Source organism: Cajanus cajan, chromosome 8 (genome assembly GCF_000230855.2).
Source record: "Cajanus cajan strain Asha chromosome 8, NIPB_CcT2T_4, whole genome shotgun sequence".
Taxonomy (NCBI): Eukaryota; Viridiplantae; Streptophyta; class Magnoliopsida; order Fabales; family Fabaceae; genus Cajanus; species Cajanus cajan.
This window is the reverse complement of record NC_138524.1, coordinates 25899858-25916906: the sequence shown is the minus strand read 5'-3', so window position 1 is coordinate 25916906 and position 17049 is coordinate 25899858. Positions and strand designations below refer to the sequence as shown.

Genomic DNA, 17049 nt, shown 5'->3' with positions numbered 1-17049 from the left:
ATTGTCTAAATATGTCACTTTTTTCTTTTCGAACGAACTTGTCAAATTTTCTCAACCTTTATTTCTCTGCTCGAATTTGCTCAATTCGTCTCACTTTCTCTGCTAGTTGAGCCATATCTCTCAATTGTTCATTCACAAGTTTCTTTCGAATCAAAAAATCCAACCCAGTGGCTGCAATTTTTACCAACTCATGCTCAGGAATATTCGTGTAACATCGAGACTTCAGTTGCCTAAATCTATTCAAATATTCGTCCAATGTCTCATGATGTTGCCTCTTTATATTCATCAAATCAACTATGCTCACCTTGGTTTCCTCTCGAAAAACGTTTTCGTGGAAACTCCTTTTTAATTGTGCCCAAGTAATAATCGAATTAGGTGGCAGAGTAGTAAACCACGTAAAAGCATGTTTGGTTAGTGAACTTGGAAAATATTTCATTTTCAGATATTCATTACCCACTAGGTCTCCACACTCGACAAGATATCTCGCTATGTGTTCTACGGTGGATTCACCTAACTCTCCTGCAAATTTCGAGAATTTCGGGACTTTCATCCCCCTGGGTAGCTTAGATTGGGTAATATAGTCAGCAAAGACAGATACAAAGTAAGGGTGCTCATTTCGCCCCGTTTCAAATCCGTGCCTATTCAGTACCCTCTCGACTATATGATCTAAATTTTCCTCGACATTTCTCAAAAGTCCCCCTTGATTGAGATTGATACGATTTCTAATCTCTCGAATATTCGTCTCATTGACGGTTGGATTTTCGAGGCCGTTCAGATTTACACTCGTATCTCTCGAGAGCCGATTATCATTAATTTTTCCTCCTATTTTGCCCATCAGCTCGTATAGGGGTGTGAGTATGTTGTGCATTTGTGTAGACAACAAACTTACCATATCGTGGTTACTATGATCCATTTGTTGTCGAAGGGCTATCATGGCTTCATTGCTTATACCCGTGGGTATATAATTACTTTGTCGAACTAACGACCCTTCTTGGCTTGTGCCAACATGCTGGTGAGGATCGTGCATGATAAAGCCCATCCCATTTGGGGCTACATTATACCCATATGATGATATTTGCATTTGAGGATTGTGCCCAGAATATGGTATTGGCATTTCTACGCTCATAGGCTGGGTACTTCTCCAATTCGGAGGCATCCCCCATGGATATTCGCGGGTAGCGTTCACCATTTCTTGTGACGCATTTAGAAATCCTGTGGAGTTCGGAATATTTACAGGAGGTGGAGACATTGCCCCCCTGGTCTCATTTGGCACATTTTCTTGATTTGTATTCCGATTTTCTCCATTACCCTGTTCTTCATTAAGCGCATCTCTTCTGCTGGATGTAGACATAGTTATCCCACTTCTAAGTCTCATAAAAATAGAAGCACACACAAAACTAGTTCAATTAGTTCAATTAAGCTCACCAAACGAGTCCCACTCGGCGTGCCAATTTGTTTGTGGAGGATTTCGTTCGTAGGTTCTTTTAATTCGAACTAGCACGATTTCACGTTTCAATTTATGCGTGTTCGTAACACGACAGAATCGAAGACTTTCAGTGAAAAAATAAAATCATACAAGCAAAAAATAGAGTTAAATTAGGGTGTTGTTTCAGCACCTCAGAAGATCTATGCTCTTTGTTTGAGCACGTTAGAAGATCTATGCTGGTTTTAGCACTTCAGAAGATCTATGCTTGTTTCAGCACATCAGAAGATCTATGCTAATTATACAATCAAATTCATGCATGTAAGAATTAACGTGAATCGAACAGATGACATGTATATTGACTGCAGAAATCATATCCTTCATTAAATGGTAACAGAATTACAATTCGTAAGGATAACGAAACATGTTCAGAATGACTACACTACACTAGGCTAGATTATGCTATGCTGCGCTACTCCTAAAAAGGAAAAAGAAAGGTGGTCGAGAAATCGTACCCAAAGCTGTCTCGTATGCACAGTATGCCTTATGTGCAGGCTGCGGAGTGCGTGTAAGGTATTGTGGGAATTAGATTTCTGACCCTTTGCGACGAGCATGACTCGTTTAATTTATAAACAAAGATTTGGGAAAGGTAACTGTTTCTGACGTGCCTCGGAAGTGCATAACCGTTCTAAACTTCCACATCGTGGCTTATTCCCGGGCACGTCTTTGGATAACTCTTGGAACTGCTCATTAACTTCCCCAAACCGTTCTGCAGCCTTTGACACTTATCCCATGATTTACTTCAACCGCTCTTAAATCATGTCTCCTTTAAGCTCTTCATTCTGAGAGGTTACGAAGTGTATTCGTGTATGTCCGGATCCTTGAGATTTCGAGTAACCAACGAAAAATATACTTGAGTGTTTCTTGATTTTCCTTGTACTTTGAGAGGTTGCGAGGCTGTGAGCCTTTCTCCTGAGCAGCATCCTTCCCGGTTCGAGGATTTCGAGAATTTTACGAAAAATGTCTTTGCGTATCTCTTGATTCTCTTCAGGCTTCGTATGTCTTCTTTAGAAACTCCTTTGCCATTTTTCGATCACCTAAGATTTCGAGCACCCCTGTATTTCGAGTATCTCCGAATTCATTTTCTGGTACTAACACCAATAAATGTATTTCCCCTTTTAATTTATATATATACTTTATTTTTCAAAAATATTCTTCACCTATAAAATGATTTCCAAAATGTAAATAAATTCTGAAAATTTTTAACATTTATGAAATTTAAACTACGGAAATGCTGCTCTTATATTATAACACTTACGAGAACTAAGTTTTACAGAAATGATAGAAGATGGGTGCTTGTGTTGGGCTGTTGTGCACGTTGTCTCACCAACACTTCTCTTGAACTTGGATTTTTCATTTCTTATTGATTGTTCATAATGGCTCAGTTTTGCTTTTACCGTGGTTATGGAGAAATGTCAAACTCTATTTTCAGGTTGTATTTTGCTTTCCAAATCGAATCGGATTTCGCAATGGTTATGTTAAGAAACCTGTTCATATCATTGCATATAAATAAAAAAAAAAGACACATTGTACTAAATTAAGAAGTAACATTTTTATCTTTTTCGTGTTGAACGCATGATTTTGTAAGTTTTCGAACTCGAAACCAAACACACACACCTAGTTGTTTTATTTGGTTGCTACAAAAAGAAGAAGGAAAAAGATGCATTTAGCAATTGTCAAATGCACTTGAGGACCAAACATTACAAGGCCTTGTTTTTGGCATCCTTTTTTATTTATACATTCTTTAACTTTTTATGTACATTTTTTTTATTGAAAATTAATCTCTAGAATTTATGTAATGAACAAATGTTTTGGAAATTACTTTCTAGAAAAGAAATTTAATTTTACTTTCTAAAGTTTAATTTTTTAAAAACTGTTACACTTGTAACACGCGAAAAGAAATTTTTGAATCTGTTAAAATGTTAGCTCTTATGACAAATCAGTTTCCGGAACTTGGTTGATGTATGTTTATATCCCACTTCGTTTATGGTGCTATTTTCAGTGATGTGTTTGACTTTGCTGAGGCAATATTTTAGAAGAGAAAGAAGGTGATGTGGCTTTGGTTGTCCTGTGTTTTTTAAGGAGGCTCACTATTCTCTAGTGCACTAAGAGATGGGAGTCGGGATTAAAAACTAAAATTAATAATAAATTTTAAATGAATAATTAAATGAATATATAATAAAGAAGTTTTATCTGTAAATACTCACATTTTAAAAATATTAAAAAATATTGTTAATTATATATAAAATAATTTAGTTTAATTTATTTTTAAGTTAAATATATGTGTTATAATTATTTATTTTTAATATAAATATACGTTACAATTTTTTAAAATATAAATATGTCTTAAAAATATTTTTTAATTTAATTTAATTTTTTATTTAGAATTTTATATTTTATCATATATCTATGAATATTCATAAATATATAAAAATTTGCAAATACTCATTAAATGAATATGCACTAAATTGGAGGGTAGGGATACTACTTGTCCCCCTCTGTTACATTCAATTATGTTTTGAAAAATCAAGAGTGTTTAAATTTTAATACTTCAAAATTTTAATTTCTAGAACTACTAAAATTTTAACATTTTCAAACTTTAATTTTAAAGAAGTATTTTCTAGATAAAAAAATACTAAAATTATAATGGAGTGTATAAGTAAAAAAAGTTACAGACCAAAGACACTCAGAGGCGGTGAGGATTTTTTTTTTTCTTTCTTTTAATCAGTACTGAGTAATTTTATTTCAAAATTATAAATTAGAGTATTGTTGCAACAAGAGTCACAACAACTAATTACACAAAATAGAAAAATAAAATATTATTCTTTTGATAATAGAGAGAAATAAAGAAAAGAAAAGTTAAGAGAGTGTTGCAAGTACCAGCTGAAGATCCACATCAGAGGTAGGTCCTAGCTTGACCATGTAATCAACACCTTCCAAGTTCCAAGGCTTATTCAAGAGGGTCTTTATTAATCTGTGCAATAATAGCTGCGTAGTGATGGAAATGTGATTGCGGCTTATGAATGAGCTAGATTCATCGCATGCATGGAGTCTGTGTCTGAGACACACCACATCTTTGTGTCCAGCTTCCCATGCAGCCTCCAGACCATTCTTCAGGACTAGTAGTTCTGCTTTTAAATTATGTCCATAGCCAATATCATCAAAAAATCCACTTAACCCTAAAAACACTAATATTTATTTAAAAAAATTAAAAACACTTTAATAAAATTACCTTTAAAATGAGAGATAAATTTAGGAGTCTATTACATATGGATTCCGTGTGGTTCAAAGGAGGATAGTTAAGGAAAGAAGTTAGAAATATTGTTGAGTTAAAGGGAGGGCAGAAGTGTTTCTTATTTTCTTGTTTGATTTATAAGGAGGCATAATTACAAAACAGACATTTTACGTCTATTATTTAAGATTTTTTATGTCGGAAAAAAGTCCGACATTAATGAATGAGACGTAAATTTTCACGTTCGATGTAAAATGGTTGACAGACAAACAAAAAAAATAACCTCAATTTATGAACACGTCCAAAAAATATTCAAATGCTTCAATTTAATCGGAGAGATAGGTCCAAAATAAAAAATGGGTCTTGCCGCCGTACATCGTGAACGGAAAATGCCTAAAGGTCTCGCACCGCTATTGCTGGAAATCGTTGGAGAGGAAAACAGTGTCAAAACACTTGCATGCAGGAATAAAATAACCTTTTTACACAGAAAGATCAATGCACGCATGAAAGCACTAACCTCAATCCATGAAAACACCTAAATGTTTCAACCTAATCGGAGAGATAGGTTCAGAATCAAAAATGGGTTTCGTCGTCGTTGTCGTTGTCGCTCACCGTGACCGAAAAACACCCAAAGGTCTATACCACCGTTGCCGAAAATCGCTAGAGGAAAACCTAGAGGAAAACAATGAAAAAACACTTGCGCGCACAAAAAAAACGAAGGTGCTGGGGGAATAAAACAACTCTTTTACGTCGGGCCAAAAGGGATCCGACGTAAAAATTGAAATCTACGTCGGACTGTACTTCATATCCGACGTAGATTTTAGTTTTTACATCGGATCCCCTTTGATCCGACGTAAAAAAGTTTAGATTAATTTTAAAAATGTCACCGCGTATTTTTTACGTTAGATATTTTTATAATCGACAAAAAAATGCTGACGTAAAAGACTGATTTTCTACTAGTGAGGTGTAAAAATTTTAAAAATCGGTTTACTTTTATATTCTTATAATTTTAAATTAATTAATATAAATAAAAATATTTTGAATATTACATTAAAATTATTTTCAAATTTCTTCCCTCTCCTCCAAATCCCTCAAATACTACAAGGTATATAAAATTGAATTAGGAGAAATTTTGCTCATCTACTCTCCTAAAAATTAAACAAAATTATGAAAGTTTTCATTAACTCCTCCCCTCCCATTTATTCCCTACTAGTCAAATACTATGATAAGGAAAATATTAGTATCATAAAACATTAAAAATAATCCAAGTAATTAATTACATAAAATTAATCAATTTGATAAATATTTAATTTATTCTCATAAAAATAAGAAAATAAATTACTTTTTTTTTTTAATTTTAATTTTAATTTTGTATATCGAATTGAAAGATAAGAAATTTTATTTTATTTTTTTAAAATAACAGAACAATAAAGGAAAACATTATTTTGACTATGATTATTTTAATTTAAAGAAAAGATAATTTAAAATTTAAAGAGAAAAGTTAAATTTTGAAAAGATAGATATTTTATTTACTCACTTATTATCACTTTTGATGAAAATAAAAGGATATGAAATTGTAAAAGATTTATTTTTTAGTTTTTATGAATGGAGAAGGATTTGAAATTTGGAAAATCTATATTTTTTTTTCGTAGTCTTATATTATAAACTAAAATACACAAATTAGACAGCGAATATAACATCCAAATTTCATGATTAAAATAAAATAGGATGCTTAATTAATTAAAATGCTTCAAGAAAATTGTGGGTTGTCTTAAATGAGTTTTATAATTAAACAAGAGTTTTAGAAAAATAATAAAAAAATTTAGAGAAAGAAAAAATGTTTTAAACTTTTAGGATTTAAGCCCAACACATTTATGCTTTTGCTTCTGTCTTTGGAAACCCCATGTCATAAAAACGCTTGTTGAGGAGGAAGGAGCTTAAGGAGAAGATCATAACTTTGCATCTTCTCCTTTGTAGACGTTTTTCAAGTAAGGAAAAAAAAGTTATTTTGCTCAAGAGCGTGAATCAAATTATCGATAACAAAGTGTTTTCTCAATCTCGTAAGTTTTACTTGTATATCTTCTTGGACGAGTTATGAATACCTTAGATTTATTGTTTGTATATTTTGATTGTATGATATTCTTTATTGCGTTGTTCTATTATAAAACATATTATTGATGAAGTTGATGAATTAAGGTACATATAATTCAAATTTGATTGTTTGGACTGTGAATTGAGATTATTGTTATGTTGCTTTGATTAAATTCTTATTTATGTGACCTGAGTATATGAACATAAGTAAAATGCATTTTATATGGACAATTAGAAAGAACTAAATACCTTGAGAAGAGAGTTTGAGGGTTTTTATGAAAATTCCTAAGTTTTTGATTTACTAAGTTAGCTTTTGGCACGAGGTTTTCCATGCAAATGGCGAGGCTCCTAAAGAAACAAAGTTAGACTTTCCTTTGGCGTTAAGTGTGAAAGTGTCAATGCTAAGTTTGAGAGCCATAGAGAGCATTTTTGGTGCTTAGTATGGATGTTCTTATGCTAAGTGTTGGAATCAGAAAGATAAATCCTTGATTGGATGCTAAGTGCACTCAATTGCACTAAGCATCATTTGATGCTAAATTTCTACGAATAATAGCACTAAGCATGGAAATGGCTACGCTAAGGGCAAAGATTAAGCTACAATAATTTTGATGTGAAGTGCAAATTAGTTTGTGCTAAGCGTGAGGTTGCTTTTTACGCATATGGCATTAAGGTAGAATGTCCCACACTAGGTGCGACTCTCATGGACAAAAACATATGACAATTGAACTTAACTAAGAGATACGAGCTTTAATGTATATAATTGAACAAGAGATATAAGAATAATGAGTTATTAAATCCATTTTTCTATTCATCAAGGTTGACATGTGTAACGACTTCTTACTTAAGGCATTAATCACGACATTAACTTTAACAGGTGATAACTAAGCTCAAAGTCGTAGTCCTTTAAAAATTTCAATCACCTCCTCTACCTCATGTTTAACTCTTTTTTTTTGTCAAATAAGTATTTAAGATTTTTGTGATTACTAAACACCTCAAATTTAGAACTATTCAAATATTATAGTTTTTTTCACAAGTTTTTAATTTTCTAGAAGCATAAGATGCTACTTTACCTTTTTGCATCAACACGCCTCCCATAATCATTTTGGATGCATCACATTGCACTACAAAAGGCTTAATAAGATTAGGCAACTATAAAATAAGTTTAGATGTTAACTTTTCCTTAAGGCTTTGAAAACTACTCTCGCACTTGGCACTTCACACAAAAGCCTAACCCTTATGAGTCAACTTGGCTAAAGGCAAGCTATCATAGAGAAACCCTCTATGAACCTTATATATTACCTTGCTAAGCTTAGAAAACTTTTATTCTTACTCACAAAGATTGGAACTTCTCACTTAAACACTGCTTCTATTGTAGACAAGTCAACTGACATACCCCTTCTAGATATTACATGACCTATAAAACTAACCACATCTAACCAAAACTCACACTTGGAAAATTTAACATAGACTGACTTATCCTTTAATTAGAGTCTACAACACAACCTTCAAATGTTCTTTCATAGTCACAATGTACACTAAAATATCATTTATGAAGACAACCATAAAGTTATTTAGATAAGGATGAAAGATTATATTCATGTAGTCCATGAACACACTAGGTACATTAGTTACATTAAAAGATATAACTAAATACTCACAGTGACCATAACAAGTCTTAAAAGTAGTCATTGGAAAAGAATGCCTATTCTTAATCCTTAAACTTCACCCAAATTTGATCACAACTAGATCTAAGATCTATCTTACTAAACACAGAAACTCCCACCAAATGGTTTATATGGTCATATGTCCTATGCAAAGGATACATATTATTAATAGTCGCCTTATTTAGCTGATGATAATCTACACACAACCTTGTACTTTGATCTTTCTTTTTAACTAACAACATATGCACTCCCCAAGGTGACTCAATAGGCCTTATAAAATATTTCTTTAACAACTCTTCAAACTATTTCTTAAGCTCAATTATTTCTAAGGGATTTCTAAGGGAGACATCTTATAAGGTGCTACAAATGTAAGTCTAGTACCAAGTACTATTTCTATGGAAAACCCCCTCACACTCAAGTACTAAACTAGACACATCCTTAAAAAAATCTCATTATAGGTACTCCATTCATTACAATTTTTCTTTCTATTTTTCGGGAAGCTAGCATCATGTAAACTTAGGCCTTTACTTATAAGGATGTCTTCTCTTGGTTGATAGTCTTGAAAGTTTATTCTTACCCTCTTAATAGACTCACCAAAGACAACAAATTTATCAAAACAATTTAACAAGACATGATTGAAAGATAACTAGTCCATACCCAAAATTACATCTAGTTGACTAAGATGCAAGCAAATTAAGTCAACCACAAATTATTCATTAGATATAGACAAAGGATAACCCAAATAAACACCATATGCACAAACATAACCACTAGGTGGAGTTTCAACAATTAAATCAAAATTTGGGAAGACTGTCAAATTTTATCCAATAACACAAACATATGATATAAAAAAAATGAGTTGCACTAGAATTATAAAGTACAACTAAAAGAGACTTACTTATGAGTCATGTACCTTGGATCATGTCATTGGACTCCGAGGCTTAAGCACCAGTCATGTGAGAAAATAACAAATGTACAATTTTTGTCAAATAATAAAATATTGAGTCCACATGGACCACATGTTTGACCTTTAAATAATCTCTATTTGAATAAATTAGGCAAACAAAGATTTAAGTTGTTTAAGTTTGATTAATAATAATCTAATAATTAATTATAATGAGAATTAATTATGAAAATTAAAGGTAACATGAATTGGGATATTTAACAATAAAATGAATTTTTAGGATTAGGGTTCCCACAACGAGTTCCTATATATTTAAATGTCTTCCTCAATATTTGCCAGGTTCTCTTTGAAGGTGGATTAACCTAAGGTACCCTTCATTCCTTTTAAAGATACTTATGATTGCCTACTTGAATTGACTCCTACTTTCCTGGGTAACTATATTCAATTAAACATATTTCATTTTTTGTTAATTCATTTGATCCTTTAAGGATTAAACCCTCTTTCATGATTTAAAACCTAAGTCCAATTTTTAGGGTTTCAAAATTTAGGTTCACCTTACAAATTCTTTTCTAAACTATCTAAGGCTATAAAAAAGGTGATTAGATACTTCATATAAATAAAATGCTAAGAATTGAGATTAAGAGGAGAACACACACAAATTACTAAATAATTTAATTAAACTTAATGTCCTCAAGGGTTAAGCCCTAATTCTAAAAAAAGAGAGTCTACTCACATATAGTCATGCTAGATAAATAAAAAGAATATAATAAAAATAAAAGTAAGACAAGCCGAGGAATCAACATAACAAGAGAACAAGTCCTCAATCTTTTATCATGTCTTGATAAGTGTATACGTTATTTACAATGAAAAACTAAAGCTATTTATATTAAAAATGCTCAGACAATTGGCCCAAAATTAATTGCAACTAACGGTGAATTAAAAAATTGAATTTGGAGTAACAAAATCACCGAGTAAGGTTAAAATGGATTGGATTGAATTTGAAACATATTTTGATCCAATTCAATCAACTTTAATTAGATTGGATTGGTTTGTTTAGATTAAATCAGTTCATTAGATTTATCCATAAATTAAAAAATAAATAAAAAATAAAATCACATTAGACGACTTGTAAAATATATATTTCCATGTCATCAACTAATAAAACATTCAATATTATAAACATGTTTATCAACATTATATAGTATTGCTTAAAACATTAAAAATTACAAACTTAAAAAGCAACAAACATCTTTAAATTAAAACTTAACTTTACCTAATGCCACAATCAACAAATTTATAATAATATGTCATCTTCAACATTATAAACTCAACAAAATATTTCAAGTGTTACAACCAACACCACAAGCCTTAATATCTAATCGGTATCAACTTTCACGAATGAGAGGACATGCACAATAAGACAAACAAAGACTTGAGTTTCATTTTTGTCCTTGATACTAATTGAATAAGCCAATTTCAAACAAAGTAAATAGGCTTAGAGATTGCCTCATTACCTACAATCTTTATACTTATCATATATGCATACTTAGTCTTCTAGTTCAAATGACGATTTCTGATGTAAACATTATGGTCTCACACCTTTAAATGCCATTTCTCAAGGTTCTCTCAAAGGTTTCCTCTAGAAGAGTCTCTTTAAGTGCTTGAGCCAAAAACAGGGTAATGATGCTCTCCCTCTAAACCCCTTACTTATTTTGACTTGGTTTAGGTTAATTGGGTAGGTAAAAAGTAAAGGTAGAGTTTTCAATTCAAACAACTTTTTTCCCTGCTCAACCAAATGAATAGTATTATAAAATGATTTTCATAGTAGACTTACAATATATTTTTATAGTCCATTTGGTTCAAAGGAAAGGAGGGGAGGGGAGAGAATGAGGGAAAAAGAGTTAAAGATTTGTTTGGTTAAGAGGATGATCAGGAAAGGGGGAGGAGATAAGTCTTTTCTTATTTAGTTCATAAGGAGAGAAGAGAGATTTTAAAAATCAATTTACTTTTATATTCTTATAATTTTAAATTTAATAATATAAATGAAGATATTTTAAATATTATATTAAAAATATTTTAAAATTTCTTCCTTTCCATGTAAATCTCCCAAATATTGGAGGAAAGTTATAATTGAATTAGGAAGGATTTTGCTCCCATCTCCTCTTAAAAATTAAATCAAACAATTATTTTAAAAAAATCCTTCTCCTCTTTTTTTCTCTATTTTTCTCCGATCAAACACTATAAAAAATGATCATAATATATTAAAATTTGATGAAAATTGATTTCTTTAAGAGGAAAAAAAAAGACTTGTAATTTAGTATGACGATTACACGTACTTGTCTCGTTAAAAAAATTGAATTAACTAAATAAGGTTCAATAAAATCCACATACTACAATGCATGGATTTTGTTGAAAATATTATTTATGCAAATAATTTAATTTGAAAATCATATCTATTTTGAGAGAGAAAAAAGAAGAAATTTGAACAGAAAAAGTTACTAAAAATTAAGGTTATATAATTTTTTTTGGTAATGTTAATAAGGTTATATTATATATTATATAAGAGTTTTTTACTCAGACTTTTTTACTTTTATTAATGTAAAGATACACTACAATATATATAAAAATTAAAGTAACAAATATTTATAATTTAAAAATTAAAAAAATATAGTACAAATAAGTGACAATAAATGTTATCTCAAATTAACGTTGCTAATAATGATGAAAAAATTTAAAAAACTATGAGATAAATTAAAATATATAATTTTGTAAAATAATAATTAAAACGAGAACAATAACCATATTTCGTAAGTCAAAATAAATATTAAAATTAAATTTCAAATAAAAAATGAAAAAATGAACTGAAAATATTACAAACCCTGTCACAAATTATAACAATATCTCAATATTTGATTCTAAGAGAAAATGAATTATTAGTTCCAAATTTACTACAATTAGGCTAGTATTACAAATACCCTTAAATAATTAAATAATTTATTTATCAAATTATTTTTATCTAGTAAGGAAACAAAATAAAGTTAACATAAAAAAATCAATTATAAAAAAACTTCCCTTCAAGACTCTTAGAGTGTGTTTGGATGGAGAATTTAAATGGAGTAATTCATTTATTTGAAGAATTTCAAATCCTTTGAGATGAAATACTTTGTTTGGATAGAGAATTTACAAGGAATTTGAAATTCAATCATTTGTAAAATTCCTTGAAATAGTAGAATTTCAAATTCTCTCAAAAAAGTAAGAATTTGAAATTTTTCATATTTTTTTTCTTCTTATTTTACTTATATATTTAATCTTATTTCTTATCTCTTCATGTTTTTAGTTATTGTATATTCAAAAATATTTTTAAAATTATTAAATATTATCTAATATTAATTTTTAAAATTATTAAATATTTAAAAATTGGCTAATATTTATTTTTATAAAATTTTATTTAAGAATCTCAATATACAAATAAAATTTTAAAATTAATTTTATCATGGTAGAATCAAATTATCATATTCAAATTAATAATTTAAAATTTAAAAAATTTGAATTAACTTATCCAAACAAAATATTTTAAGAATGAAAGAAATTAAAATCAAAGTAATTCAAATACTAATGGATTATAAAGATTTAGAAAATTTTAATGATAAAAGAATCTATATATATATATATATATATATATTTAGAATTATAAGAAAGTAAATGAAAATGTGCCCCAAGAGAGAGAGATTGAGTGGAAGAGTCAGGGGGCATTTGCGTAATTTGAAGGATCCCCTGGCTCCCCTTAACCGTCTCAGTTGATATATATAGACGCCTACATATATACGATTTCACCATTCACCATTTTCCTCTTCTCATTAACACACACAACACACCCAAACTAGCAACGAATCTTCCACCTTTTCCTTATTCCATTGTTGTCTCAAAACTATATTTTCTTCTTCTTCTTCTTCTTTTTCTTCTTTGTTCTGGATTCGCTTCCATTTTGTAAGTTTTACTCTTTCGCCCCTTGGGTGTTTTTGCATCCTGGCCATGCCCATTTCATGTTTTTGTGGTTTTTTCGTGAAAATAATCGAGCTTTGGGAAAATGAGTGTTTTTTATGATCTGGGTATTGCTCCTTTTTTGTGGATCTTTGGTGATTGTGAAGATGGCGTTTCTCTCTGTTCCCAATTGTGGTGCTTGATTTCCACGTGAGCATTTCATGTGCTGGCAGGGTGAAAAATAGATCTGTGTCGGGTTATCAATTCCGGGTTCCTAAGTATGCTAGGATGTGTTCAATGTGTTTGGTTATGTTGGAGAAAAAAGAATCGCTGCATGTTTTAGTGTTTTTGTGAGGAAGTTTAGTTTTTCTTTGGGGGTTGAATTTTGTGCATTTCGTGTTCTGTTGTGTTTTGTGTTCTCCGTAGATGTTGAAGATCGGAACTTCTGTCTAGTAATTCATTGATGAAGAATATAAAATATAACCTTTTGTTTGTATGTTTGTATGTATGTATGTATGTTCGTTCGTTTGTTTTTGTTTTGACATCTTGACTAACAAAAATCAATACAATATTTTCTTTTGCTTTACTCTTTTCTTTCTCTTGGACTCATAACGAGCTTTTGGAGCTATAAGCCTATAAGTTCCTTATGGTTATTTTCTCTTGTGAACTTGTAGCGTGAAGGTTGAAAGTTTAAACTACAATATCCATCTAACACCCTTATTGCTTTAATCTCCTCGAAGTTCTTTTCAAATTCTGTTATGGCTTATATTGTATGCTTTTATTTTACTTTGAGCTTTTGTAAAATGATAGATTGATTATTTTCTGTTTGTAGTTGTAATTGATATTTCTTATTTGTCTTGATTTTATTGTAGAAGTTGCCTAACATGGCTTCATATAAACCAAAGAATATCCTCATTACTGGGGCAGCCGGATTTATTGCGTCTCATGTTGCCAATCGGCTTGTCCGGAGTTACCCTGATTACAAAATTGTTGTGCTTGACAAACTTGATTATTGTTCAAATCTGAAGAACCTCCTTCCTTCTAATTCATCCCCCAACTTCAAGTTTGTGAAGGGGGATATTGGTAGTGCTGATCTTGTTAACTACCTTCTCATCACTGAGTCCATTGACACTATAATGCACTTTGCTGCTCAAACCCATGTTGACAACTCCTTTGGTAATAGTTTTGAGTTCACCAAGAACAACATATATGGTACTCATGTCCTATTAGAAGCCTGCAAGGTAACTGGCCAGATCAGAAGGTTCATTCATGTGAGTACTGATGAGGTCTATGGAGAGACCGAGGAGGATGCTCTTGTAGGAAACCATGAGGCTTCTCAACTTCTTCCCACAAACCCATACTCTGCAACAAAAGCTGGGGCAGAAATGCTTGTCATGGCATATGGTAGGTCTTATGGGTTACCAGTTATCACAACTCGTGGAAACAATGTTTATGGGCCGAATCAGTTTCCCGAGAAGTTAATCCCGAAGTTCATCCTCCTGGCTATGCAGGGAAAGAATCTTCCAATTCATGGGGATGGTTCTAACGTGAGGAGTTATTTATATTGTGAAGATGTTGCAGAGGCTTTTGAAGTTGTCCTTCACAAGGGAGAGGTTGGCCATATTTACAATATTGGGACAAAGAAGGAAAGGAGGGTTATTGATGTAGCCAAAGATATATGCAGACTTTTCAAAATGGACTCAGAAACTAGCATAAAATTTGTAGAGAACAGACCATTTAATGATCAGAGATACTTTCTTGATGATCAAAAGCTGAAGGACTTGGGTTGGTCTGAGAGGACCACTTGGGAAGAAGGCTTGAAGAAAACCATGGATTGGTACATCAATAACCCTGATTGGTGGGGCGATGTCACCGGAGCGCTGCTTCCTCATCCAAGGATGCTGATGATGCCTGGTGGCATGGAGAGGCATGCCGACGGATCTGGAGAGGGAAAGGCTGCACCTGTTGGCTCATCTAACACCAAGATGGTTGTTCCATCGTCCAAGAGCACCAGCTCTCAGCAGAAGCCTCCTTTTAAGTTCTTGATCTATGGTAGAACTGGGTGGATTGGGGGTTTGCTGGGGAAATTGTGCGACAAGCAAGGAATTCCATATGAATATGGAAAGGGTCGCCTAGAGGATCGTGCTTCACTCTTGGCTGATATTCACAATGTGAAGCCAACACATGTTTTTAACGCTGCAGGAGTGACTGGCAGACCCAATGTTGATTGGTGTGAATCCCACAAAACCGAAACCATCCGTGCCAACGTTGCTGGTACCTTGACATTGGCTGATGTCTGCAGAGAAAATGGGATTTTGATGATAAATTATGCTACCGGCTGCATATTCGAGTACAATGCAACACACCCTGAAGGCTCTGGCATTGGTTTCAAGGAGGAAGACAAGCCCAATTTCATTGGCTCTTTCTATTCCAAAACTAAAGCTATGGTGAGTTTCCAACATTGCATGGCTTTATAATCTTTGCATCATGAATTTTCATCAATAATAACTTACTTGTATTTGAACATTGATCAGGTCGAGGAGCTCTTGAAAGAATATGACAATGTATGCACCCTCAGGGTTCGCATGCCAATTTCGTCTGATCTGAGCAACCCACGCAACTTCATCACCAAGATTTCTCGTTACAACAAGGTAGTTAACATTCCCAACAGTATGACTATTTTGGATGAACTGCTTCCTATTTCAATTGAGATGGCAAAGAGAAACTTGAAGGGAATCTGGAACTTCACAAATCCTGGGGTTGTGAGCCACAATGAGATCCTTGAGATGTACAGGGATTACATTGACCCCAAATTCAAGTGGGCTAACTTCACCCTCGAGGAGCAAGCGAAGGTGATCGTGGCTCCTCGAAGCAACAATGAGATGGATGCATCCAAGTTGAAGAAGGAATTCCCAGAATTGCTTTCCATCAAGGAATCACTCATCAAATATGTTTTTGAGCCAAACAAGAAATAAGCAGCTTTATGTTAACTAGGCAAGGAAGTCGTGCCTTGAGGCTATATAGATCACATATTATTCCACATTTAGCTCCATTCAGTTACTGTGTGTAGAGTGTGGCTAGTATTACAATTGGTTTAGGTTTGTTTTCCAGGTCTTCATTTCTTCATATATATTCAAGTGTCCTTTGGTAATAGCAGCAGCTTTAGTTACATGTTTTGTCATCTACAAGCCTGTGATGGGCAACTTTTGCACCCTGCAAGGGCTGTATTCTTTTATTGCTCATCTAGAATGAAAATTTTAAATAATTGGTTACATTATTGAGATGTACTTGAATAATTATCTGTAATATAGAATGAAAATCTTTGAATAAGAGAAATTATTTGTTATTTTTGGAGTAAAAGAAATGGTGTTCACTTCACTGATCTTGTTTAAGGTTTGCTTTGCTTCAGATATTCAGTGATTATGTGATGTTATGTTACACTAACCCTTTTGATGTAGTCACATATATCCTAACATTTCTCAAGCATTTTGTCGTCAATTTTCAAAGAGTTAATTGTTATTTTAAGATAAATATGATATATTTTTTCATGTTAGATTATGACATGAGTAGTACACCATACAAGGAAGACAATTTTTTTGTAAAGGATAATTTTGTAAAAATATTTATATAACCTGAAAAATAATATTGTAACCCAATGCGTGAATTCTTATTTCTCAAGAAATCCATATTAATA

General features: G+C 32.0%; 1 protein-coding gene across 2 annotated transcripts; it reads left to right on the top strand.

The window, feature by feature from the left end:
* The first annotated feature begins 13197 nt into the window (after positions 1 to 13197).
* LOC109798695 (trifunctional UDP-glucose 4,6-dehydratase/UDP-4-keto-6-deoxy-D-glucose 3,5-epimerase/UDP-4-keto-L-rhamnose-reductase RHM1) lies at positions 13198 to 16719 on the top strand. Of its 2 annotated transcripts, none has more exons than XM_020359055.3 (3): positions 13198 to 13361; positions 14231 to 15802; positions 15890 to 16719. In XM_020359055.3, exons 2-3 carry the CDS (start codon positions 14240 to 14242, stop codon positions 16328 to 16330), a joined length of 2004 nt encoding a protein of 667 aa, XP_020214644.1. In that variant the 5' UTR covers positions 13198 to 13361; positions 14231 to 14239; the 3' UTR covers positions 16331 to 16719. The 2 variants fall into 2 exon arrangements, with proteins under 2 accessions (XP_020214644.1, XP_020214643.1); XM_020359054.3 differs by having other exon boundaries at positions 14228 to 15802.
* Positions 16720 to 17049: the final 330 nt, after the last annotated feature.